General features: G+C 36.7%; 1 protein-coding gene across 3 annotated transcripts; it reads right to left on the bottom strand.

Moving 5' to 3' along the window:
• Positions 1-1,334: 1,334 nt before the first annotated feature.
• Positions 1,335-27,998, bottom strand: LOC117409600 (carbonic anhydrase 9). 3 transcript variants are annotated; one of them, XR_009328387.1, is made up of 14 exons: positions 27,543-27,995; positions 19,388-19,417; positions 18,761-18,931; positions 17,725-17,867; positions 16,138-16,230; positions 13,702-13,768; positions 11,682-11,839; positions 8,914-9,055; positions 6,640-6,678; positions 6,301-6,363; positions 5,011-5,034; positions 4,363-4,456; positions 2,147-3,957; positions 1,335-1,718 (listed from the first exon to the last, which is right to left on the bottom strand). XR_009328387.1 is itself a non-coding variant. In XM_059021969.1 (13 exons), exons 1-13 carry the CDS (start codon positions 27,667-27,669, stop codon positions 3,897-3,899), a joined length of 1,203 nt encoding a protein of 400 aa, XP_058877952.1. In that variant the 5' UTR covers positions 27,670-27,998; the 3' UTR covers positions 1,335-3,896. The 3 variants fall into 3 exon arrangements, 2 of the variants coding, with proteins under 2 accessions (XP_058877952.1, XP_058877951.1); XM_059021969.1 differs by having other exon boundaries at positions 1,335-3,957; positions 5,011-5,036; positions 6,312-6,363; positions 27,543-27,998; XM_059021968.1 differs by having other exon boundaries at positions 1,335-3,957.

Below are 27,998 nucleotides of genomic sequence, written 5' to 3'. Positions count from 1 at the left end.
TGAATGGTTTCTTAGATCAGAGGTAGGCAAGGTCTTTGTTTCAACCATAAACCAAATAAACTCTTATAGAAGTTTCCCATAGTAAAAGCATAGAAAAGTTTAATAATGCACAGTGAAAGCACGGTGACACATAGGCAAGCATTGTAAAGAATAACAAGGTATGGTAAAGTATATTAATAAACATGGCAAACCAGGGTAAACTATGGGAAATGCATAGTATGACCATGGGAAAACTGCAAAAATACTGTTGTAACTTTTATAATGGAACCCCTGACCAGGTTCTAAAACACTTAATAATTTAAGAATATGTTTTAAAACAGTTCTCCAGTACTACAGTTGCTCCTGTCTCGCATGTTATCTGTTGTTATTATTAACTTATATATTAGATTTATTCAAGGTGACTAGCGAATAGGGTCCAATGTTCTGTACCCAATTCATGTATATGTAACGGGCAGTTACATAAGAACATAAGAAAGTTTACAAACGAGAGGAGGCCATTCAGCCCATCTTGCTCGTTTGGTTGTTAGTAGCTTATTGATCCCAGAATCTCATCAAGCAGCTTCTTGAAGGATCCCAGGGTGTCAGCTTCAACAACATTACTGGGGACTTGGTTCCAGACCCTCACAATTCTCTGTGTAAAAAAGTGCCTCCTATTTTCAGTTCTGAATGCCCCTTTATCTAATCTCCATTTGTGACCCCTGGTCCTTGTTTCTTTTTTTAGGTCAAAGAAGTCCCCTGGGTTGACATTGTCTATACCTTTTAGGATTTTGAATGCTTGAATCAGACCGCCTCGTAGTCTTCTACATATATATACATGTAACGGGCAGTACACTGACATTACAGATTTTGTCCAGTCCCCTGTCAGTGAGATGAGATAAGGTTAACAGCTCTAAAACCACAAATGTGAATGAGGTTGGCTCTTTTGCATTGTAGTTTAGACACTTGCTTGTGGTACGCAGGGTCGCCGGTTCACACCCAGCCTCCACCCTGTTACATATACCAAGGCAGAACTGTTTCAATGTAGGTTTTTGTTCATGGTGAATAATTACAGTGCACGTTTATAACAAAAACACTGGTGAATGGAAGCTTATTAATAAAAAAAAACAGTATTTGAAAAAATATTTATTATAAATTGTTTCTTTTTGTATTGCACAATGGTAAATATTGAACATGTGTTACTAAATCTGCAAAGTAAGACATTGGTGACAATTTTAATGATGACAGATCAAATCTGTTTCTCGGGCAATGAGCTTTAAGTGGATTTTAAGGCTGCAAGATTCTTGTAAGAAGACACTCAGTTCGGAACAAATGGCAAAATGAGTCAAGTCTTTGAATCAAGTAAAAAAAAAGCTTTATTATTATTCTCCCATAATTATTATTATTCTCCTTCAGTTTCTCATGACTTCAGGAAGGAGCTCCTTATCAGGTTTCACCCAGTTTCTGGACTGCAGAGTGAGTATATGATTTGTTTATTTTGCAGTAGATGTAGTTAGTCAGAAATACTCAGTTAGCAGCCATTCAGAATGGTACCAGAAGCATGGCAATATTAAGATCAGTGTTTGAACATTAAAAAAGTCCCGTATTGGATGACTGTGTTCTGTGTTTTGCTGTGGGGTCTCCAAAGATTACTGGGATGTGTTGAACCCCATGTCCCCCTTTCTTTCACCCAAGTAATGCAGTACAAAGATAGTTACCTAGGCCCAAGGCAAACTTTGCATCTGGAAAAGAGAAAAGGAACAAAATACAATTACTCAAGGTTTTTAGTTTGTTTCTTTGACTCTGGGACACTGGTAGAGTAAATACAGCATGCGAATTATACTAAAATAAACTGTTTTAATGGTTACTTTTAGAATCTGTTTTGCTATCATTTAATCCCTGCTTATATTCATGTCTAAGTTCCTCTTTCTAAATGCTGACTCAAATTCTGATATTGAACCAATTTTAATGTGCTCTGCTTAATATGGACCGTTGTTGGTGCACTCACTTCTTTCAAATTGCTGATTCAAAATGTGTAAATGAACTTGAGCTAACATGGGATGTGGTCTGGTGCACTCTACATAACTTGTTCTGACCACATTCCTTCTCTCCCTCTTTCCATAGAAAGTTCTAGCTTTGAAATATGTTCTATTTTTTCATCACTTGCCACCTGCAATCTGTCCTTTCCTCTCCGAACAGATGTTCTAGTTCAAAGACAGTAAGGTCGGAGGTCCAAACATTATGACATCGAAAAGAGCCGTTCATACTTATTTCTTCATCTAGGTCACGGTTCGTGACAGACCTCTTCGTGACAGACCTCTTGTCTGGGGGAAAACACCAGCAGGATTAACAAAGTTAATGGATGGCTGTGTTTGAGTCTGGCACTGTTTAGATAATTAATATAGAACCTATTGTGTCATGGAGTTGCCAAATAAGTAAACAGGACCAGTGGTATAGTCCTTTAAATTTAGTAATAGCCCATTTTTTTATTATTTTCTCCCAATTAGGCATATCCAATTCTTTTTAGGCTCAGCTCACGCCTACACCCCCATGCTGACTCGGGAGCGGCAGACAAACACACGCTGTCCTCCGAAGCATGTGCCGTCAGCCAGCTGCTTTTTTTCACATTGTAGACTCACCATGCAGCCACCTCAGAGCTACAGCGTCGGAGGACAACGCAGCTCTGGGTATCTTACAGGCAATCCTGCAGGCGCCCGGCCAGACTACAGGGGTCGCTGGTGCACGGTGAGCCGAGGACACCCTGGCTGACCTAACCCTCCCTCCCCGGGCAGTGCTTGGTCAATTGTGCGCCACCCCCTGGGAGCTCCCGTCTACGGTCAGCAATAGAATAGCCTGGACTACGGCAACATCCAGACTATAGGGCGCATCCTGCACTCCACACGGAGCTCCTTTACCAGATGCGCCACTCGGGAGCCCCCCAAAACATTGATTTTCTTAAACAAGAATTATTATACAAATTCACATTTTATTTGTATACTGAACTTCTAGTAATACATATAATAGGTAATGCTATCTAATTTTTATGAGTATTTCCACAAAGTGTCTTTCTTTCGCTTGTCAGAATGCTTTACGTGTCAGTGATTAAGTAGCTTTGTTTGTGTTTGTGTCCACAGTCAAAGTCGATGCACTGCTGCTGTCGTCTTCACTTGCATTTGTAGCCTTCTTAATGAAGTAGTCTGTAATAGAAGAAGTTCCTAATGCTCTTTTCATTGCGTCATGAGGACGACTGACTGAATCAGACAGTTGTGAGTCATGTGACTTAGCTTGCCTATTAAATTAGGTCTCAACTACATCACTAAACAGGACACACACATTTCACAGTATTACACATTATCAGTGTTTTTATACATCCGAAAGATACAAAGTCATTACATTATGTGACTGACACCATTCACAAATATAGTATTATGGTACAGTAAAAAATACATATAAATAAAATATATTGTATGAATTAAACTACAAAACAAAATCTGCAATCATCTCTCTCAGTGGTATTGCAATCTGCAGTATATAAATGGTACATTCCTTCAGTATCAGAATTAAGTATCATTCAAAGATTCCACAAAGGGGGGTTTGTTTGCTGTGTGGAAGAATTAGAGATGACCACAAGCTGAAACTAGTTTTGCTTGATTGATCTGTAGTTGAAAAAAAGTCATCGGCTCCTAAACTACTGACTGACGTTTTACTCCCCTGTTTATTTTTCTTTTGTCTAGGATGTGGATTTTGAATTAACGTTTATATGGGGAAAAGTGTTGTTACATTTTGGACTATCTTTTAGACCTCATTTGTGGATTTTCTGAATGTAAAACTGAATGCATTATCGTTACAGGCACATACTTTATCTACTGTACATTTATCACAAAATACATGAATTGAATATTAAACTGGGTTCCTTCAGGTTATACCCCTTCCTTGGATGCAGGTGTGTAGATAACATTCTGCCTGGTATCCTTTCTCAATCTGTAGAAACAGAAAAAGAGTGATTTGAAATTTAAATGTGCAAAATAATTTGTCTTAAACGTATTTGATCTGGCATCTAACTAGCTAGTACAATAGCAGCACAGCATATACAGCTGACAGATCATCACCACCTGCATTATGTACAGATAATATTTTGATGGTGATTTTAGGGTTAAGCTGAGATTCGCCATAAAAGAGGTATTGTGACTGATTGATTTTTATTCCTTTTTAAATCCCAATGTTGGGGCATTGGAAACCTTAAAGTGCATTCCATTAGCTTTTTACAAAGGTATTTAGGAATTAAGGTATCACATTTCTGTAGTGGCCAGACTGATAATTAGCAAACAAATGGCCAAGACATATAGACAAACCTGCACTTGTACTGTATTTCAGAAATCAAATTACCTTGAGTTTTTCTTTCGCTGTTGAACCATGTACATCATAAAAGATAATAATGTCACTATAAAAAGAACCCCGAAGACAATAGCTAATATCTCGCCTGCAAAAAAGGAAATAAACATGATTAAACAATTGTATGATCGCTGTGAAATGCATTATCACATCTGAGCGAAGTATTTATAATCAATTAAAAAGGGTAATTGTTTTATTAAAGCAGAAAATACATTTTATCCTTTCATCTGTCAATTATTAACTACTAATAATGAATGTAGTCTACTTTATGATGGGGCAGTAAATGTAATCATGACTTTGCAGGTTTTTTTCCCCCTGTTGTTATTGATAATATTTTCAGTTTCTCATGACTTCAGGAAGGAGCTCCTTATCAGGTTTCATCCAGTTTCTGGACTGCAGAGTGAGTATATGATTTGTTTATTTAGCAGTAGATGTAGTTAGTCAGAAATACTCAGTTAGCAGCCATTCAGAATGGTACCAGAAGCATGGCAATATTAAGATCACTGTTTGAACATTAAAAAAGTCCCTTATTGGATGACTGTGTTCTGTGTTTTGCTGTGGGGTCTTCAAAGATTACTGGGATGTGTTGAACCCCATGTCCCCCTTTCTTTCACCCAAGTAATGCAGTACAAAGATAGTTACCTAGGCCCAAGGCAAACTTTGCATCTGGAAAAGAGAAAAGGAACAAAATACAATTACTCAAGGATTTTAGTTTGTTTCTTTGACTCTGGGACACTGGTAGAGTAAATACAGCATGCTAATTATACTAAAATAAACTGTTTTAATTGTTACTTTTAGAATTAGTACTTAAACTCAATACGTAATAAATATATACCTCTATATGGAAAGTGTGACTGGACCTTTCCAGTACTGGATTTGATATTTACAGTTAATAATACATTTTTATTTATAAAGCACCTTTTCCAATCCCAAAGCACTTAACATAGTTGATAGAAGACAAGATAACAAACGACAGGGCAAAATAAAATACAGTAATAAAAAACAATAAAAAATACATTCAACAAAGTAAGAGACAGCATTAACACAGATACTTAAAAGCTAGTTTAAAAAGATGTGTTTTGAGGCGAGTTTTAAAAATCTCCCCAGTCTGAGTCTCTTATGGAGCTGGGTAGTGCATTTCAGAGGTAAGGAGCTGCACTACAGATGGCTCTATCTCTCATGGACCGCAGCTTGGTAATAGGTGTGCCATAGTTTTTCTGAGGAGCCAGATATAGATCACTTACCTTTAGTGTAGTTGAAAGCACAGGGAAGGTTAGACTAGGCATTGCTTAAAAAAGATTTACTTTCATCAGCCAAGGTTGAAGCACTAGGTGTAAAATACACTATTTATATCTCTCAATTCTTGTTTTTGAAGAAATATATCGGAATGTATCTGATTATAGAGGAGGCTGTGTGGTCCAGTGGTTAAAGAAAAGGGGCTTGTAACCAGGAGGTCCCCGGTTCAAATCCCACCTCAGCCACTGACTCATTGTGTGACCCTGAGCAAGTCACTTAACCTCCTTGTGCTCTGTCTTTCGGGTGAGACGTAGTTGTAAGTGACTCTGCAGCTGATGCATAGTTCACACACCCTAGTCTCTGTAAGTCGCCTTGGATAAAGGTGTCTGCTAAATAAACAAATAATAATAATATAATGATAGTTCATAGTTATTGAACATGTGAACAAGCTATATGTTTTTAACACTTTAAATACAGCAACTGTATATTCGTTTTGACTACATGAAACAGCAGTACATGAATAACGTTCTCATCAGTGAAGTAGTTTAGATAACTAGTGGGTGACAAGCTGGAAGTGGTATAGGCTTTTTGGTTTCACAGCATTTAAAGGTAAAGTGTGAATATACTGTAAATGAAAACTGCTTATCACTTTTAATAATAGCTGTTTCAATTGTTGCATTCATTCATTCTGCTAACCTTCCTCATCTTTATCTGTCAAGTCTTTTTCAGATGAATCTTCACCTGATCCCAGTCTGGCACCTGAGAAAGTATGAGGTTACAACAACCAGTTATCACTTATTTTAATTTTAAAATCAAAGGGGTTTTAAATGATACTTTTTATTCTCACAAATTTAATCAACACAAAATATTGTTAATATAAAGACTTAAAAAAAAAAAGACCTGAAATTGGTTTAAACATATGACTGCATTTAGAGCTGGTACTATTACAATGGTTAAAAAGACACAGGGTTAAATCTTTAATCTGTTTATTATGTTGTCATTGTCCAAAGTAAGTGTATTTTTTCTTCTGCTTACCTCGCTTTGAGGATTTTCCACTTGAAGTGTCTTCAGTACCTGTGTGGAGACACAAAGTTTGTAAGGAGCATGTTCCCAAGCATACAGTAGCTGGAAGGCATAACCAATGTTGTGTACAACTGCTCACATAGATGGCAAAGAACTACAGTACATACAATATACATGATACAGCAAAGGTAGAGATGTACAACACTATAAGAAACTAAGGAAAGCACGTGGCGCCGATGAGGCAAGGAAAAGGCTCGCTCTTCAGTTTTGCAAAATTGGTGTGGCGGTTTTGTGATGTGGAATAATGCCCATCAGTCAATTTTTAAAACCATTTGTATTTTTTCTTTTGTAATTGCAATATAATGATTTGTTTCCACCACAAAAGCCACAACTAACCCGTTATTTTACCAAATTATACTGTGACAAATCAGTCAGGTGAACAGCTGGTGTAAGTCAAGCAACCTGTTGGCTTTTTAATAGAAGCCATCATGTTTTCATCTAAGTTCACTTCCAAGGCAAACTCTATGAGTGTTTTAAACCAGCTTTGTTAATGATTGTTAAAGACCTTAAAGAAACTTGTTAAACGACGTACAACGACTACATTTTAGAAATATAGGGGCTAATGCTGATCAAGCGATATGATGATGACAGACACTGTTGGCACAGTGAGCAAAATAACTTTCAACACAAGCTTTGTAAACTTATTATTTTACCTAAGCAATGCTTGTCATATGAGTTTTAGAGCATGACCAGGCATGAACTGTTGCTATAAGGAAGATTGTCTTTGTTAGTCTGTTTTTGACTACACTGCAAAATACTTTTTTGACTTTACACTGCAAAATAGCAGATTTTTTTATGAGTGACAAGGACCAACTAGTTCTATGCAGGCAGGAGGCTGTTCTGTACAGTTTAAAAGTTAAACTTTCTGAATGATTGCCATCTCTCATAGACAAACACACAAGTGTGTCAACCTTTCAAATATGGGACAAAGGGTCTCAGACCCTTCCAAACCTTACTCACGTCATAAGTGTCATGAGGTTAGCCAGCCCTTCACCTATGACTGAAGGGCTGGGGGTCCAAGGAGAAACTCTCAGGGTGTTGCCACCACTCTGTCTGATAGTAATCTGCCTTTGCCATTCTCCTTTCATATTTTCAGTTGGTCGTAGACCACCTGGCTCTTGTATGTGTATGACTAAAGAGCAATAATCTATTGGACAAAGCAGCAGGATTGGCGTGTACTGTATGACACATTTATCGAATACATATTTAATGTACCCTTATGGTGTGTAGTTGTACCAGCACACCAAGGTTCAAAAACCTCTTAGCTGTATTTACTGAGTGGTTGTATGAATAGGTGTGAACAACTAGGTGTGGTGTTTCAGTTTCTTAGAAACTCCCCCACCATTGGGCACTTGAAACCATAAGAAACATCGGCCAGCTTCCACCTTTATTAACAAAGCGAACCTGCTGAGCCACTTCATGTCCTTGCACTTCAAGCTGAATTGAACTGATATTAACCACACTTTCCCTTCGAGATTTACCGGGGATCTGTTCTAGACCCATCAGAATCAGAAGAGTCCTTTGTTCTGACTTTATGTGCTTTACATTTTCATGGTTTCTGGATTTTTCTGCAATCTACTGATAGCATAACTGCTGTCAAATTAAACTGTATAGTTGTGTAAAAACAACTTAACCAGGTGATTTTTTAAATTGTTGGTAATATAGTAATTTCCCTCATGCTTACTACAGCACATACTATATTTGCATTACTTTGGCAAACCATAGTTTTTACCATGCTTTACCATAACACGTCTGTGTTTTAACATACAGTATATCACAGTAAATGGTGGAAACCTGCCTGTAAGTTGGGTCCATACCTATGATATTTAGAAGAACATCTTACTGCTGTGAGCTAAAAAACATATATATATATATATATATATATATATATATATATATATATATATATATATATATATATATATATATATATATATATATATATATATATATATATAGGTTGATATTATGTATAAAACACAATAATATATTTTAGCTCAAAGAGCCAGCTGCCCATCGTTTCGATATGTTGTACATATCTTTCTCAAGGGAGCCTGTGTTTGAATCAAAACATTGGAGGTATTTATAGGTTTTTGACGGCATGACAACTACTTGTTATCGTTTACATTCAAATTTGAGAAAGATATGTACAACATATCGAAACGTTGGCAGCTGGCTCTTTGAGCTAATATATATATATATATTAAAGGTATTGATGTCCCTTACCCCCACTGCTCACCCCTCCAGGACTGCTGAGTGCCTCAAAGGAAGACAGAACTCTCCTCCCATACAGTAACTGGGAGGCTCTGAAGTTCTTGGATAGTACTGTGTCATGTCCGGCTTTCAGTGTGTCCTCAAGTTCTGAAAGCTGGAGAGAGAAAACAGAACATTGCAGGTGCTACATTAAGCAAAGACGAGCACGTCACCAAAAGCAAAGTCAATTGCGATCATTGATAAGAATCTTATTTTTTAAATATTGATATAATATTAATGTAATCATATACAAACTGTGTAAGCAAGTGTTTTTCCATAAACTTTTGCTAAACAATGGCAAGCACAGAGCCAAGGATGATGTATGCCAGCTGAGCAAGAGATAAGAGACACAAAGTAGGGTCTGTGTAGGCATCGATGTATCTGTAAGATAAGATTGCCCATACCGTCCTGTAGGTATTACTCCATGAGTGAATGTGGGCCCCTGAGACGGAAGAGAATGGTATCATACTGGCACAAATCAGTCGTTTTATAATTAAAACTAGACTTACGAAACTGTAAGTTTGCATAGCAACAGAAGTGATGTAATGCTACAGAGCTCTATTGCATACACCTGCTTGTTGGGATACACATATAAATCAAGAGATTTGTGAGAGACAACTGACTTCCCCAGACCTTCATATCGCTAAGGTTTTGCCAGTGAGGGGTCTCCCAGTTTAGGTAATATTGATCAATTATCTAAATTGTAAGCTAGTGACTAATATTTCTTGTCTAAAGAGATATTTGCAAATAACTGTTTTGTTCAGTACTATCAATAACCATGGATATTATTGTTGTTTAATAAATATAATTTGATTATTAACATATACCCTTGTTCTTGTCATTGATATTTAACAATTCATGTTCAATAATTAATAATTAATAACACTATGTAACACAATTTTTGTTCCTGAGTAGTAAGTGTTATTTCCTAATTGCTTATGCCTCAAAAGTATAGAACATGGCTATTATTCCCCACAAACTTTGCTTTTGTGACCAGGACAGTGATATTTTGAAATGTACCTATTTCCAACGAGAAAACGGGCGAATTTGTGTTTTTTCGTTCACATAAAGTCAGAAAAAACAACATATGAATCCAAATTAACATGTATTTATACTAAAGTAATACAAAAATGACTACAAAAGATTTAGAAGTGAGTAGTTTTTCGAGATTTACGATTATACTGTAAATCACTTTCACGAATCAGCCCCCAAATGTAGTCTCCCATCATGTTCTCGTTATACTGTCCTTGGTAGCGGCGTTCAAAGTCCAGTATATCCTGGTGGAAGCGCTCGCCTTGCTCCTCCGAGTACGCTCCCATGTTCTCCTTGAATTTATCAAGATGAGCATCAAGGATATGGACTTTGAGGGACATCCTACAGCCCATTATGCCGTAGTTCTTCACCAGAGTCTCAACCAGCTCCACATAGTTTTCGGCCTTGTGATTGCCCAGGAAGCCCCGAACCACTGCGACAAAGCTGTTCCAAGCCGCTTTCTCCTTACTAGTGAGCTTCTTGGGGAATTCATTGCACTCCAGGATCTTCTTTATCTGTGGCCCGACGAAGACACCGGCTTTGACCTTTGCCTCAGACAGCTTAGGGAAGAAGTCTTGAAGGTACTTGAAGGCTACCGACTCCTAATCTAGAGCTCTGACAAATTGTTTCATAAGGCCCAATTTGATGTGCAGTGGTGGCATCAGCACCTTCCGGGGGTCCATTGCGCCTTGGTGTCCCTGCTGTCCCAAAGGCAAAGATAGCAGGGAAACTTGGTAAAACCGCCTTGGAGACCCATCAGGAATGCCATCATTTTGAAGTCTCCTATGACCTTGATGCCATCTCAGAAAAATGCAGATATGTATCCACTTAGGCAGCTGGAACTGCTAAACTGAACTAGTGGGCTTAAGGTCCCTGTATTTATACTACTATTTATATTACTGGAAAGTTCTAGAAAGTTCTAGAAGTTACTCCAAGTTTACTCAGCACTGAATCTATCTGGAATGTTCTGGAAAATAGGTAAATTTCAAAATATCACTGTCCTGGTCACAAAAGCAAAGTCTGTGGGGAATAATAGCCATTTTCTATAATTTTGAGGCATAAGCAATTAGGAAATAACACTTACTACCCAGGAACCAAAAAAAAAAAAAAAAAATTGTTACACAGTGTAATACAAGGTTTAGGATAATTGGTATAACAATAAATAAAATAAAACCACAACCCTACAAATGTACAGTAACTCAGTATTAAGGGCAATTGGTATAGAAATGAAGGTTTTGATAATGTACTCATGCCTTTAGTCTTCAGCAAGTACAATAAAAGTTGTGTTTGTGTTGCTCTTGCAGCTCTGAGAGTGCACCTCAATCCTGACCTGCATACCCCCAGCCCTTCAGCCCTGGGCTCTCAAATAGAGACTGTCACATTGTACCAGACTGTCTGGAAGTTTGTGATTTACACAAGGACACTGGTTTCACCGGAACAGTACAGTTTTTTTTTTACACACTAATACTGTATGGTATTTGTATTGCACTGCAGTAGGTTAATCTCTTTAATGCATTAGCACTTTGTTTCGTAACACGGAAGTTCATCAGTTGTATTACTCACTTGTATGTCTGTCATGGGAAACAATTAGTTTAAGAAAACAAAACTGTTATTAAAACACCTTCATCTTCAGTATGACAAAGTTCAGAACTATTGGGCAAAGCAAGAGTTTCAAGTGGGGTGAGAGAACTGGATTAGTGCTTACTAACCTGTTTTCTTGAAACTTTGACGGTTTCATTAAAAATAGTCCAATTAACAGTCTGAAAACACGGAGGAGTGGTGAGCGACCCATTGTAGCGGTAAAAGTGGTCCAGATTGGGTGGCAACAGAAACCTAACATTAAAGCCAGGAATCTCTGTATCCGATTCTGAAAAAGAATAGACTCATAAGCAGTTGGAGAAAACATTATATTCTACGTTCTGTACCCCAGCAGAATTTATGTTTTCATTTATTAAGCAGCCTCATCAGAGAACAGGAAGTGGCACATCTTGGTGAATATTGTGTCTTGTGTAGTCAAGTGATGTAAACACAAGAGTTACCGATTGCATCAAAATAAGCATATTTTTTTGCTACAATCTTAGCATTGAAAAGTTGTTTCATATTAGTGTAACAATATAAAAATCGACATAGCAGAATAGCCAACATAACAATAACAATCCATTACCTAAAACAATAAACAGCAAGTCTGTGTTTTTTTTATTATTTATTTCTTAGCAGACGCCCTTATCCAGGATATCACATTATTTTTACATACAATTACATTATTATTAATTTATTTTACACATTATTTTTACATACAATTACATTATTATTAATTTATTTTACACATTATTTTTACATACAATTACCCATTATACAGTTGGGTTTTTACTGGAGCAATCTAGGTAAAGTACCTTGCTCAAGGATACAGCAGCAGTGTATCCCCCACCTGGGATTGAACCCACAACCCTCCGGTCAAGAGTCCAGAGCCCTAACCATTACTCCACACTGCTGCCCATTGACTTAGTTACTCTCTTTTTAGTATCCTTACAAAACGGAAGCATAGTGCATGATTTGTTAGGTCATCTGCACTCACACCCTCCAGGCATGAGAGAACATGAAAATGTATAGCCTACGTGCGCCAGCTCAGCAGGGAAAGATGAAAAGGAATCGCCTTTTACTGTCTTACAATTAGATGATCAGGAAAGGCCCCAAGGAGGTTTCAGTTGAAGTGCTGCTAAACTAAATGGGGAAACTACCGCTTGCTTCAATAAATGCATTCATTATCCAAATTGTAGTGATGGCTTTCTGCATGAGTATTGTGTAAGTTTCGCATTCTTTCATTTCCAGTTGGCAAAACCAGCTACTATTTGTTTGGCATAGCCTAACACGACTGGAAGTCACAGATAAGTGTTGGAGCTAAACACCAACAGGCAGGATATTAGCAGTGATAGTGTGAGATGGGGGGAAGGGAACTGAAAGACAAGAGGGATGCACCCTGCTAGGTACAATGTGGTATTCAACCCCCACTTTTCCCCCGCAGCAGGAATGTGCAATGATAGATTGGTAACCCCTATCATTGGACAGAAGTAAGACAAATGGGAGTGGTCAACAAGTGTTTACAAAGGTATAAATGCCTAACATTGTAAAGTTTCTTCAGTCTTTTCATCTCTTTCGAATTGACTCCATGGATATCCGTGCTTTCTAATACAAACATATGCACTGAGCTGTACCGAAGCCTTGTCCAAAGTCAGTTTAAATCTTGCACTTATATGATTGTATTGGAGGTATACCTTTCTTGTACATAAAAGTGTTTTTGAATCAAAAACCATTTGTCAGCTTAATTTCTTCACTACAAAATCACAGATTTATAATGAAACATAGTCCTGGAATACATTACAGAAAATATACAGCCGTCTTATACTTTGTTTCGCTTATATGCAATCAACAAATATGAATAGATGATATTTCATGAAAAACAATGACACTCATGCGTTATTCTTTTTTCATATCGGTGGGTTATAAAATATATGTAATTGCCAGGACTAATTACTGTTTTCAAATGTTGTCCCTGTCCTCTCTTTGGATTGACCTCTACAGTATGGCTATGGTTAAAAACTTCCTTTTTGGTTTCACAGATCTATAGCACTTTACTACAAGCCTTATATAATGCTAGATCTGTGAAACCAAAAAATGAAGCGAAGAAGAAGAAGAAGAAGAAGAAGAAGAAGAAGAAGAAGAAGAACTTACCTTCAATACTGACATCAGTCAAAGATGAAAGGATGTTATCATAGTTGGCATTTTCTTGTGGACCAATCTATATTAAAGAAGCATTATTTAAAAACTGTTATTTTAAATTTGAAGAAAAAAAACAACTTTATAGTTATTTTTTACAGAAACAGTTTATTCTTTTATGGCTTTGTAATTGAACTTAAAGGCTTTTTAAAATTATTATTCGTTTATTTAGCAGACGCCTTTATCCAAGGCGACTTACAGAGACTAGGGTGTGTGAACTATGCATCAGCTGCAGAGTCACTTACAATTACGTCTCACCCGAAAGACAGAGCACAAGGAGGTTAAGTGACTTGCTCAGGGTCACACAATGAGTCAGTGGCTGAGGTGGGATTTGAACCGGTTATTAACCCTTTTCTTTAACCACTGGACCACACAGCCTCCTATATTTCACAATAAATAAATAAATAAATGATAAGGCTGTGTATATTTCCTATTTATAGACACACAGGCATGTGCAAATTTCCTTCTGTGAATGTGAAGGTGTGGTGACTCTAAAATGTCATAAACCCGATGTTATTATATCTTGTGAAACTCCTGTTGCGTTCTTGCAAGGTCAGTTTACTAATCAAAACAACAGGATAAAACAAAAGCTTGGCTCCTGTAGTTAAAATGATAAAAAAACTTTATTAACTGATTACAACAAGTACAAATTGACAGTAAAACACACTGTAATGCACTGACATCAACAGAGGCTTGTAACCTCTAAACGTCATGGATAGGTTTTTGATCTTGATAACATGTAACGATCAAAGTCACCCGGCCATTAAGAGCCTTTGAAAAGCCTGGGTACTATTCCCAAACCTTTAACTTCAGAAATAGGATGATAAAACTACATCCCTTTGAAAAGCCTGGGCACTATTCCCAAACCTTTAACTTCAGAAATAGGATGATAAAACTACATCCCTTTGAAAAGCCTGGGTACTATTCCCAAACCTTTAACTTCAGAAATAGGATGATAAAACTACATCCCTTTGAAAAGCCTGGGTACTATTCCCAAACCTTTAACTTCAGAAATAGGATGATAAAACTACATCCCTTTGAAAAGCCTGGGCACTATTCCCAAACCTTTAACTTCAGAAATAGGATGATAAAACTACATCCCTTTGAAAAACCTGGGTACTATTCCCAAACCTTTAACTTCAGAAATAGGATGATAAAACTACATCCCTTTGAAAAGCCTGGGTACTATTCCCAAACCTTTAACTTCAGAAATAGGATGATAAAACTACATCCCTTTGAAAAACCTGGGTACTATTCCCAAACCTTTAACTTCAGAAATAGGATGATAAAACTACATCCCTTTGAAAAGCCTGGGCACTATTCCCAAACCTTTAACTTCAGAAATAGGATGATAAAACTACATCCCTTTGAAAAACCTGGGTACTATTCCCAAACCTTTAACTTCAGAAATAGGATGATAAAACTACATCCCTTTGAAAAGCCTGGGTACTATTCCCAAACCTTTAACTTCAGAAATAGGATGATAAAACTACATCCCTTTGAAAAACCTGGGTACTATTCCCAAACCTTTAACTTCAGAAATAGGATGATAAAACTACATCCCTTTGAAAAACCTGGGCACTATTCAGAAACCTTTAACTTCAGAAATAGGATGATAAAACTACATCCCTTTGAAAAACCTGGGCACTATTCCCAAACCTTTAACTTCAGAAATAGGATGATAAAACTACATCCCTTTGAAAAGCCTGGGCACTATTCCCAAACCTTTAACTTCAGAAATAGGATGATAAAACTACATCCCTTTGAAAAACCTGGGTACTATTCCCAAACCTTTAACTTCAGAAATAGGATGATAAAACTACATCCCTTTGAAAAACCTGGGTACTATTCAGAAACCTTTAACTTCAGAAATAGGATGATAAAACTACATCCCTTTGAAAAGCCTGGGCACTATTCCCAAACCTTTAACTTCAGAAATAGGATGATAAAACTACATCCCTTTGAAAAGCCTGGGCACTATTCCCAAACCTTTAACTTCAGAAATAGGATGATAAAACTACATCCCTTTGAAAAGCCTGGGCACTATTCCCAAACCTTTAACTTCAGAAATAGGATGATAAAACTACATCCCTTTGAAAAGCCTGGGCACTATTCAGAAACCTTTAACTTCAGAAATAGGATGATAAAACTACATCCCTTTGAAAAACCTGGGTACTATTCCCAAACCTTTAACTTCAGAAATAGGATGATAAAATTACATCCCTTTGTTCAGACATTCTGGCCATCACCATATGCACAGGACAGCAGTGCTATATTACTGTGGTATGCTAATGCTTTATGCATATTGGGCAACAAAGAAAAGGGTCTTGTAAATGACTGCTATGCCTTGGCAGAGATATGAATATTGATGAAAAAAACAACAACACTTACCTCTATGAAAGCACCAAGCACAGCTAAGCCATCGGGTTTGCTAGCTGCTTCTGACAAACTGTCATATTTAGTATTGTAGTGAACCACGTGGATCTGCAACAAACAGATATTGTATACATATGAATATTTTTATTGTTTTTATTAGAACAAATAAGAGCCCTAAATACTCTTAGTTTGCTAAACACATACAGTGGTCATATATTGCAGAGTATGATAAAAGACAGAAGTTGTACTGTAATTGTGTGATGAAACTCAACATAATCAATGCGCTCTAAGAACTGCAAGCAAAATAATAGTCAAATGCATAGGGGCGAATGAGTACACTCAAATGTAATGTAAAAAGTTGATTTTACATAAAAAAGATAGCTGGAGGCTGTCGGTACTCTTCCAGGCTGGTTTATTAAAAGTAAATGTGTTTACAGATTTAGACTGAAGCTCTGTGGTGCTTTCACACAAAACCAGCTGAGAAACAGATAAATATTCACATATTCATTACCGTATATATATATTTTCTTAGCCCCTGACACAGTAATATTTATATTTGTTTATTTTTTTTTACGAATTATACTTTATAAATCATGTTACAATAACAAATAATTTTAAAGTAAGGTTGGATGAGATAGCTTCCCCTGTGATATGAATTTAGGATAAAATATAAATCCCAAACAGAACATTATTTTCCATACTACCCTCATTGTGCAAACTAAAGCAAGCTATAACCTGAAACATAGTTAAGCTGGAATACAGGACGTAAGTGTGTTTTAGTTGCAGCCTTAAGCACACGTTGAAGGCTGCACTTAGAATAACGTCTTCAATTCGGGTCCCCACAGTACAAAAAAGACATTGCAGTCTTGAAGAGAGTCCAGAAAAGAGCAGCCAGTCTAATCCCAGGGCTTAAAGGCATAGTTATGAAGACAGGCTGATGGAACTGAATCAACTGAATTTATTTAGCTTAGAACAAAGAAGCACGGGAAGGGGAAGTTTTGCTATCTTAAAAGGAGTTGGCAAAGTCAATGCTACCCACTAATTTAAACTAAGACCAGCGGACACAGTTGGAAATGAAGTGGAGGTTGACATAGGACAGAAGGTATGCGCATACCTGTCAACATTGAGGTTTCAAAATACGGGAGCTTTTGTAAACTGAAATCTCATACCTGTCAACTTTTGAAAATACAAAATCGAGAGCGGGGGTGGGGGTGGGGGTGGGGGTGGGGAGGGTGCAGGTGCGTGGCTACGTATGTGAACTTGCCTCGCGCACTGAATGCATGCCTGACACAGGACTCCCCTGGGTCCTAAACCCTGCTATGTACAGACTGGGATTGCAGTAATCACACGCTGGCCATGAATTTTGTAGACATTAAAGGTTTGCTGACATAAGGGGGTTTAACAGTAGAATACGGGAGCAAATCTGTCCCGGGAGATGTCTGGGAAAAGGGTCTAAAATACGGGAGACTCCCGGTGAATACGGGAGAGTTGACAGGTCTGTATGAGTGCTGAGTGTATGTAATGGCTTACCAAGCCACGATGTTGATGCTGAATCACTGAGAGACAACTTTTTGGATTCATCAGCTACTAAGTGAGTCATACCTCTGCAGGAAAGTGGAGCCCATCGACAGTGTGTTCTGATCCTGGAACCTTTACGGTGCCCCAGTGGAAGTGGAGCTGGGCGGCTACAAACACGTTGTCGAATCCCCTGACAATGCGCATGGTGTCAGGCAGACTCAACTGCACTAAAGAGATGACAGAAAGTACTGTTATTATATCTGCTGCCCTTCAGTGAGCATCTCCTACAGCAGAATGACCCCACATAAAGCAGGTCTTTCCCAATAATAAATAAAAAGTGCTCTGCTGACTTTCTTATTCATAAAATCATATTTTGCACCAGCAATAATAACCTTTTTAAAAATATATTTATTCCATTGTAGATATTTACAATGTTAATAACAATTTGCAGGGCAAGAATAAACAGATGCAATCTATTAGCAGTAAATAGAGAACATGCTTTAAAAGCATTTTAGCACCTGTTAAGTACAACGAAATCTGTTTATCATATCTTGACAACGCAGTCTCTTACACTAAAATGCGTCAAACAGATTAGAACATAACAAACACAAACACTTTAAATGCATGTTGAATTAAAAACAGACAGACATTTCCCACTAAATATACTCAACTGCAAACTGATAACAGCTACATTTCCTTGCCTAAATCCTATATGTATGTTACCAACATGAAACTTTCATTACTGAGCTGCATTTGCTTAAAAAAAGGCCTTCATTTTCATCTCACCTTCAACAGAAAAACAACCTAACTTTTCATCAGAAGAAGGTAAACGCTGAAACTTTTATGCTTCAGTGGATTAACTACAGAGATGAAAGATGAATATTCAAATGCGGCTTTAACAGTGGAGGAAACTTCACAGCATTTTTCACCTGGGAAACTGCAGTACCAGTCAACCTATACACTGCTGTAGAGTGGATACATTCAACAGAAAGGCTGACTTGGACTTTGGAACCATGCAATGCTGTCATTACCTGTTTAAATGCAAGTCCCGAGAAAAAGACCCAGGCTAATGATAAATTGTGACTAATCTTTCACAACAATGCCCCCAGTGGTCACTTACAGGTGTGCCCGTTGTTTTGCAAAGTCAGTTTCTCTTCATCTGACAGATCATATCCTTGCAGAACAATCGGAGGCAGTGCTGGGGTGAATATGGCTGCTCTGGTGTCAATGTTGATGGGGGACTGAGATTTTCCACTGCAGTTTTTAAAGTCTAAGGACCATGTGTCCTGATCTGTGGTCAAAACAAAAGACACCATTATTTAAGATGAGATTATTTGGAAACAAATCAATTACTCTTAATTGATCCTTAATTTAATGCATAAGGATTTTAAATTGAAAGATTTTGGATTAACTACAGTATGGATCTCAGCTAGATATAGGATTCTAAAGTCTAGATTAGCCTTTTAAACTGGAGTCCGATCAGAAAACTACAAAAGCAGAGTGGGATAATGCTTTACACACTCCTTTAAGGACAAAAGGTTCTAAAAGGTCTGAATATACCTTTGTCAATGTACTGTAATGTCAACACATGAAAATGCTAATATCATCTCATACATCTCAGGCTGTGAGTTTATCCTTTCTAAACTGTTAGATTATCCATTGATACTGTGTGTAATAAGGATATATATATTTTTTTTTATTAAGAACAAAAAAATAAGACAAGTTGTAAGAAATATTTAATAATTACCATCGTATTTCCAGTGTCCATGGGATCCACCTTGAAAAAATAAATACAATCAATCGTTTCAGGGATGATGCAATAAACACTTTGCAGAAATATGCAGGTGCATGCTTTGCTATTTACATCAGCCATATTACTCATTACCCACACTGTGCGTAGCTGTTTCCTTAATGTGTTTACTTGTTTAGCTGGAGGAAGGTTCATTTTTTCATTTACCACTGAGAACATAAACACTGAACAGCTCTAAAGGTAAAAACAGAAGGTTTTGGGAAATGAGAACGTGGAAATGGGAACACAAATACAGAGCAAATCTGTCCATTCTATAAGAGAAGTGAAGCTGCGGTCATTTCAATCTCTTTTGAATGATATTAACCACAGCAGCAGCTTCGTGGAATCTCCATGTAATTTCACATGCGATGTTCCAAGCTAACAATAAAATGTGCCAAAACATATTTCATTTTTAATTATTGTCTCATACAAAATCCAGTTTGAAAGCCAGAGCCCCTTCCTTACTTCTCTTCATATTTGGAACGAATGTGAACCAGACAGGTTAAAAAAGACCAGTGAGGAGCAGTGACTATATATGATGATAGTAACAGTACTGTGTAAAGAGAGTTGGAGCTTCTCTTAAGGCGTATTCTGAGGTGTAAGTTCGGGTTTGAGCCTAGCTGCCCCAGTCTCAGATGTACCTTCTGCGACAACAGTGGCAAAGTAAAAAAAAAAAAAAAAAAACTATAGATCCTTTAAGGCTTGTCCTTTTGTTTATTCAACAGCTCATTTTGAAAGTGCTTGTTTGGCAGTATTGGCCAAACAACTAAAAACTGCCCTATTGAAAAGCATTTGCTTGTTACTTGTGGTTCTGCCTGCTTGCTTCACTGAATGGTGTACAGTGCACTATAGCACATGCATATAAAATAAATTTTATATTAAAATATAGTTTATACTAATATACTGTGTACCAAAACAAGATTTAAACTGCTTACCCATAATCAACCCCTACTGGTACAAAAGAGAATAACAACCGTTAATTCAAAACTAGAACCAAACAACTAGTCATTTAAGGGATTTTAAGCACTCTAAATTTGTATACATTTTGTAACATTATTTTCTCCTATTAATAAGTAGGAGTTAATTGAGACTGGAGTAAATGGGGTGGTTATCAGTTGTCACATAATGTTAACCAAGCAGATGGCTTCTAACATCAGTAAACATCTATAACAGGGGTCTCCAACCCTGGTCCTGGAGAGCCCCAATCCTGCAGGCTTTCTAGAAGTCTTTACATCATCAAAGGCTAAAGATCTGGAACACCATTTAATCTTCACTAATTAAGACAATAATTGGTTCAATTAAGTAAGAGCGCTAAGTTGAAACAAAAACCAGAGCTCTCCAGGACAAGGGCTGGATAGGTTCATGCAAATCTTTTATTTCTATCAGTAACAATATGTCAAATATGAAAATGCTGTGTGTTTTTCAAGATCCTCTTCCATTTAGATCAATTGAATAAACCCCATTGTTGGGCTCTAATAAAAAAACATTCTTCAAATCCCTATGTCAATGATCCTTATGACTGTGCTCATTGTATCCTATACACTGCAGGTATTATTCAAGTCAAAGAGTAAAAAAAGTCTTCACCACATTTTTTTTTCCATAATCCATCAAGGTTAGAGGGTGTGGTCTTGTTTAATTGCTAACCTCGATCTCCTCGTCATGTAACACGATGAATGCTGCTAAAGATTATACTGGCTGCAGCACAAAAGCTCCAACTGTAATCTCCAAATAAATCAGAAAGGAGCACTTTCTCTACACCTTGGCTATTCCACTGACTCATTTCTTATAACTGGATGTTTAACTTCTGTCACTTTCAAAATGGCTGCATGTTTTGCAAATCAGAAGCTGCTTCAGGTGAGTATCGGCCCCTCTTGCTGCATCATAAAGCAGCATTTGTGAGTTTTATCTCATCCACACTTTGTACGTTGGATGGAGGACTTACTCTAATTAGTGTACTCATTAACCTTAGTATTAGTGGTCATTTGTTAAATGAAATATATTAATGATTATAAGATTCCACCATAATATTTACTATAGTATTTACTTACTCTGGCCTCATCCATAGGAAAATCTTTATTGGCCAAATGATGATTGAAAGAATGAATGAATGAATGAATGAATGAATAAATAAATAAGAGTTCAGATAGCAAGGCCTTTTAAATCTAAACATTTTGATTAGAGCTGATTCATGGTTTGAGAAAATACAGCCGCTGTTTCCTACACTCAAACAAAACAACAATACTAAAAGGTACTGACTACTTTAACACAGCCTCCCAGCTCAGGTTTGTTTGCCCTTTTAAATTCAGCAGACCCAGACATTGAACGGTCCTTTTTAGCACTTTCATTGTTTACGAGATAAAAAAATAAACAAACAAAAACCTAACTCCCACATAGAGTGCGAAACTAATCTTTTAGTTTTATTCTAACTATTACACTAGATGGCTAAGCCATTTACCAGCCACACAAAAAAAAAACAAAAAAAAAAAAACACTTGCTTCACACAGGACTTTGATCTTCACACACAGACAACCCTGAACAAACCTTTTGGTCTGTTTAAATACCTGCCTGCTAATCCCTCATTAAAATCAGAGCCAGGTGAACCTTGTCCTGGCTCACTCCCAAGGCATTCTGGGGAATGTAGTCCTGCAGCACCCTCCTGGACTACATCTTTTCTCCTCCACCCCCTACTCTGCCACACTACATTAACTAATTTGCTCCAAATTATCAGTATCGTTAATAAAGTGGGAAAAAAAAATCCTATAATGTTACCAAACCTGAAATAAACAAGTCAGAAATTGAATTTCGGGAATTAAGTAGTCACTTTGAGTTGCTTCCATTTAGTTGTAGTTTTCCTTTCAGAAAGGTGCGACAGTATAACTACTGAGAGTGAAGAGCTCTGAGAATCTGGCCCAATATGAAAGGGAATGTAGCAATAGTAAACACATGTTGTTTATGTATAATATGTTTCCATAACTTGGTTATCCTACCAATCAAAACATTGTGTACCAAATACAGTAGCGCAGTTTGGAAAATACCAATCACAGTGTAGTTGAAGTAGTTATATTTTGAAGTGTATTGTATACCTACTACAAAAAAAAATATTAGAATAGCTTTAATGCAATAATCTGATCATTGAAGTAATTCTTAACAATTATCTCTTAGTATGTAAAAGTAATAATAGTAATTGAAAATGTAAGCAATTACATGACTGTACTTGTGACTTCATTCTATAGGGTGTTAATTCTATAGGGTGATGGAAAACTTGGCCATAATCGCTGTAGATGTGTGTGTATATATATATATATATATATATATATATATATATATATCATCTCCCCCCACACACAAACTTGTAAAAATTCCCACAGATATTATTAATAATTCTAACATTATTACCTGCAGTATAATACAAGTTCAAGGTGTACTGCTTATAAATATTGCCTGGTTCATAGTTCACCGTGATAAAGGTAGTCTGCTTTAAGTCTTGCAAAATGATTAATTAATTAAAATATGGATTGATTATGAAATCAACAAAATAGTTATACCTGTCACAGAATTCACGGGACAGGAACGATGAATGTGACGAGTAAGGCCTGGGACTTGAAATAGGAATGATGTGTTTGCGACTTTTGGAAGATGACATGCTTTCCCTTGGCTCGTGGAGAGCCGCCCTCATGGAAGTAAGATTGAACCAATAGGCTTCTAAGGCTGGGAAGCAAGCGTTACTTCCAAGGGGAAAATGAAGAGAAGGATAGTGGATACATTTAAGAAGACTAGAAGTTGCCCCGACTAACAAGCAACGCTTATGTTCAGGAGATCGGCACTCTGCCAAAAATGCTTACCCTACTGTATGTAAAATTGGTCCCACAGTACTTGGAAATTTGCCCTGCTATTTTGCCGTTTTCTATGCTTGTTTTTACCATGCTTGTAACATGCTTTATCATAGTTAGCCATGTTTTATACCATGTTTTAACAAACAGTACTTTATATGTGGGGGTTGCAGATTGTCTGTGCTTAAGCATGATTTCACTTTCATTTACTTCTATTTAGTATACCGCAGTATATGTTGGTATATTTGCTAAAACTTTCAATACTCTTTTAAAAAAAACTTTAAGAGACAGTATCACATCCAGTTAAAACAATACCTGTAAGGTTTTGAAAACACATCTCTTAAAAAACAATTTCCAAATGATTATAACAAACAGGATCCAAATAACTTATATTCTTACTATTTCATTTAGAAAAAAAGCGAACCTGAATTTCGTTCTCCTCTTCTGACAAGGTGGCAGTATTTGAATGACAGGTTACTTCCAGTCATTGAATAAGAAAATATAAATAGCACATTAACACTGTCTAATATTTATTTCTGTTTTTATCAGATTTTTCTGGTTCTGACAAAGCTGGCCCTTTCAAAAAAACTGGATGATGCGAATTGCATGCCTGAAAACTGGAGATTGTTTTGTCCTTGTGAAGCTGTCATTCATGGCTCTCTACATAACATTCTTGTGTTAACTTACCAGTATTCATTGTGATCAAGGGCATTTTATAGTTTACACAACAGGTTAATTGTAGGGAGGTAAGTATTTAGTCAATACTTAGTCAATATTTCGTTGTTTCCTGATGAAAATCACAGATTAAAAAATATCCTGTATTCATTTTTCATTTGGGCTGTTAATATCATAAGAACAGTTCAATTACACAGGCCTTACCAGTGCCATCAAGTTAGTCTTTTACTTAAATTTGGAAGCACTGCTGTTCATTTATTTATTTATTTATTTATTTTAGTAATATATCTGAAGTTTAGTTTAGAGCTGCAAGCTATTTAAACCTAAAAAAGCTAATTTTCCAAAGGTTTTCCATATTTCCTTGCTAAAATGGCCTGCCATATGGTACCAGTGTACTTATTTAATCAATATAGACTTCATGAGTTTGAGCTTAATGAAAAAAATTAATTGTTATTTAAATTGGTAAATTTGCCATATATTTTTAAACAAATGTAAAGTTTGGTCTAGACTTGCTGTGATGGTTGCCTCCTGTCATTCTGGAAGGATGTGGTCACTGAGAAATAATTTCCTGTATGTCAGCACTATCGTAACAATATCCTCAATCAGTGAGCGATTACTGGACGTTTACACTTGGCTGATGCAAAATCTCTCTCAGCTGACCAATTAAACTATAACTCAGGGTGACCCCTTCTCAGTAAAAAAAAACAAAAAAACTTGATGATTCATTATTTGGTGAAGTCAGACAAATAACACAGAATAAATTATTTAATGTCATCATACTGAGAGCTTATTTGGAATAAAAAAACATGAATAAAAACAAACTCAGCACATGGCTTTAAAACAAAGCTCATACTGTATATTAAAACTGATCTAGATATGATGTTTAAGAAGGGGATCTCCGGAAACATGCCTTGCATAGTTAATATATGCTTGAATGAAATAGTTTTACAGTATCCTACTTTAAACATGAATTTGCTTTTCAAGAGCTACCATCGAGGGATTTTCATAACACCTGTACAACCTGCTGGAACCCCTTCACTATGCTTGTTACTTCACAATCATTGTTTGTGTGCGATGATCACACCATCGTTCAAAAAGACGTCTGGGACGCGTTCTTCTCTTTATGTTTAAACTTGTACACTATGGGTTTTTTGAATAACAGGTGGAGGGTGGCTGTATTTTTTTCCACCACAGAAAGCTAAGAGCAGGCAGCAGGATTGAGAGCTTAAGCAGCACCAACAACCTGTCAAGTCAGTAACTTACATCTCCTGCCAGTGCTATAAATACAGCTTGTCACTTTGTATATTCAAAAAGCTTTTAAAGCAGAACTGTAATAGTTGGCAAACATTGTTGGAATTATACTACCAAGTAAACAGTAGCTCTATTTTTTTTTAGCTTTTATACCAGTGTAAAAATGTGTGCCAGTGCTTGGTGCTGAACTAACTGGCATTCCTAAGCTCTAGCCATTTTTAAGAGAATCCTATATTTAATTTAATTAATTTAATTTAATTGAGCCACGTGTCTTACAGATTTGAATGATGCCAACAATCTTTTTTAAACTTTTCAGCGAGGACGAAATCTGAGAACCAAAGAAGTCCTTGTTCTCGAATGAAAGTATAAAGCTCTTTCTCTTCTCTCCATTTCTCTCTTGGCTGCACTCCACTCCATGTTTGTTCAGTTATGCATTCAGCCTGACCCCAGTCACTTCACACATCACTGAACATAAGAACATAAGAAAGTTTACAAACGAGAGGAGGCAATTCAGCCCATCTTGCTCATTTGGTTTTTAGTAGCTAATTGATCCCAGAATCTCATCGAGCAGCTTCTTGAAGGATCCCAGGGTGTCAGCTTCAAAAACATTTTTTATTGAAAAAAGTCATTCATTAGAGATCATCTTTATACAGTACTACACACATTGCACATACAAATGTACATATTATATTTGTGTAGCAATTTTATTTAAGTATCTTTTGCTCATCTCTACATGTCCCTTTACTTCCCCAGCACTGATTCAGCTATCATCTGGTATAAGTTACATTAAATAATTCCTAGAAATTTTCCAGTTGATTCATTCAGTCAAAACGCAGAGATCTGCACGTACTCTGTTACCACTGGGCCTGTTACCAATAAACATGAATCAGCAAGTTAGTAGGCTATTGCTCAAACCTGCGGCACTGAATTATTTATTTAAAAAAATGTAATGTATTTTTTATATAGGGAGAAAACTAGAAAGTTATATTATGTTAAAAACACTGGTTACACATTAAGATACACTTTTGATAGCCTTTGAAAGCATATGTAATATGCATTTCTATTGATAGGGTTGCATGACCAAGGTAAATACATGTTGTTTATATATGTAATTCCCATAGTTCTCACAATCATACACTTTTGTACAAAATATGTGTATTTACAAAACTGCAGTATAATAGCTTCATAATTAATGCACTTTGAAGTGTATGCTAAACATGCTATTAAAACCCTCTAAAGAACACTGAAATGTTAATACAGTTCTAGCCAATGCAGTTAAAATGGTAGCGCTGTAGAAAAAGATAGACCCCGAAGTTGCCGCCATCCGCCGTCAGTCGTATTTGGTAAAAGCCAAGTTAAGTTATAAAATGCCACCTGCCACAAGACTTCAAGCCCGCAAACATTTTCACCGACCCTGACTGAGTGCTGCTACTGGTTACTGGTTCCCAGCTTCTGTGTAATTGTATCTTCATTTCACGCTGAAAGATGATTTTTTTCCTGAAACATGACATGCTGCTGTGTCTGATTACTGCTCATTGCAGCTGATATTACTTTGCAGGCTACGGAAGAGCCCATGCGAGAAAAAATGAAAACTTGAAATTTCGTCTTTGAAAGTCAAAATTTCGGCTTTGAAAGTTGAAATTTTGTCTTTGAAAGTCAAAATTTTGGCTTTAAAAACGCAGAATTTCGCCTTTAAGAAGGGATGAAATTTTGAGTTTTAATTTTTTTCTCACATGGCCCTAGGGCTCTTCCATAGCATGCATATATAGTTGACTAAAACAAAAATATGTTTTATGTTATAGTATCACATTTACTGGTAGTTTCCAAAATTACGATTTGAAAATAGGGGAAAGAAAAAATACTGCTCAGACTTTTATTTAAGTATGTTAAGTGGATGATGTATGATACTGATTCATATGCTGTTTGAGATGTCATGGGTTTGGGGCTGAAGATAAAATAGATAATAAACAATACCGCTTTACATGCTTCTTGTCATTTCCATTTCAGACAGTACATCTCATTGACAGTACATAACAGCACATATTACACAAATGTATTGGTTAAAAATATTTTAATAACCTTGACAAAATACAAAACAACTTTTTTATAGAAAAAAATAAATTTAAAAGCCCAGACTATAGCTTGTCAATATCGATTCAGTTTTCTAAATAGTTTGTTTTCTCACTCATATATATATTAGCTCAAAGAGCCACACACACACACACACATTTCATAATAAACTTACAAACACATGTGTTAAAGTATAAAGACTGTATTTGTGTGTCTGAAGTTCATTATAAATAAATGTCACTGTTCTAGTCATTGTAAGAACACAATGCAATGTAAGCCATCCTTACTTTTGCGTTGCTCTTCGTGGTGGATCTCACTGCTGCTGTCTTCCTCAGAGGAGGGTTCTGGAGACACCGTTGTCAGAAAAAGGCTTTGCAGAAGAAACACAAAGAGCACCTTGCCTCGCATCTTCATTCCCTTGACTTGGGAAAACTTGTATTAGCTGCAGGAGCCTTGAAGTCACTGCACACTGAGCTCACTGAAACCTGATGACTTTTAAAACTGTGCTCATGTGAGTCAGGCACGGTTCACCTGGTTTGTGATTTTAAGGCAGTGATAGGTAAACAACACTTCAGTCACCAATCAAGTCCGGTTCTAAAGGTACCAACCACCACTTTGTTAGCTGGAATGAAAACCAAAAAAAAAAATGCTCCTATCTGTTCAAGCTACCAGGACAGCTCTTGAAGTTCATTGTTGTGAACAAAGTTCAGTGGTGTGTGTGAAAGGGTGTGATTCACTTTGTG

Source organism: Acipenser ruthenus, unplaced genomic scaffold (assembly GCF_902713425.1).
Source record: "Acipenser ruthenus unplaced genomic scaffold, fAciRut3.2 maternal haplotype, whole genome shotgun sequence".
Taxonomy (NCBI): Eukaryota; Metazoa; Chordata; class Actinopteri; order Acipenseriformes; family Acipenseridae; genus Acipenser; species Acipenser ruthenus.
This window is presented reverse-complemented; position numbering and strand designations above follow the sequence as displayed.

Excerpts from the sequence above, each read along its gene's own strand:
- LOC117409600 (XM_059021968.1), bottom strand. The coding sequence starts at position 27,669 with ATGAAGATGCGAGGCAAGGTGCTCTTTGTGTTTCTTCTGCAAAGCCTT. Across the intron at positions 17,868-18,760 it reads GCAAAACAACGGGCACACCT|TGCAGTTGAGTCTGCCTGAC; the intron begins GTAAGTGACCAC and ends TCATCTCTTTAG. Across the intron at positions 6,679-8,913 it reads TGGAGGGGTGAGCAGTGGGG|GTACTGAAGACACTTCAAGT; the intron begins GTAAGGGACATC and ends GTCTCCACACAG.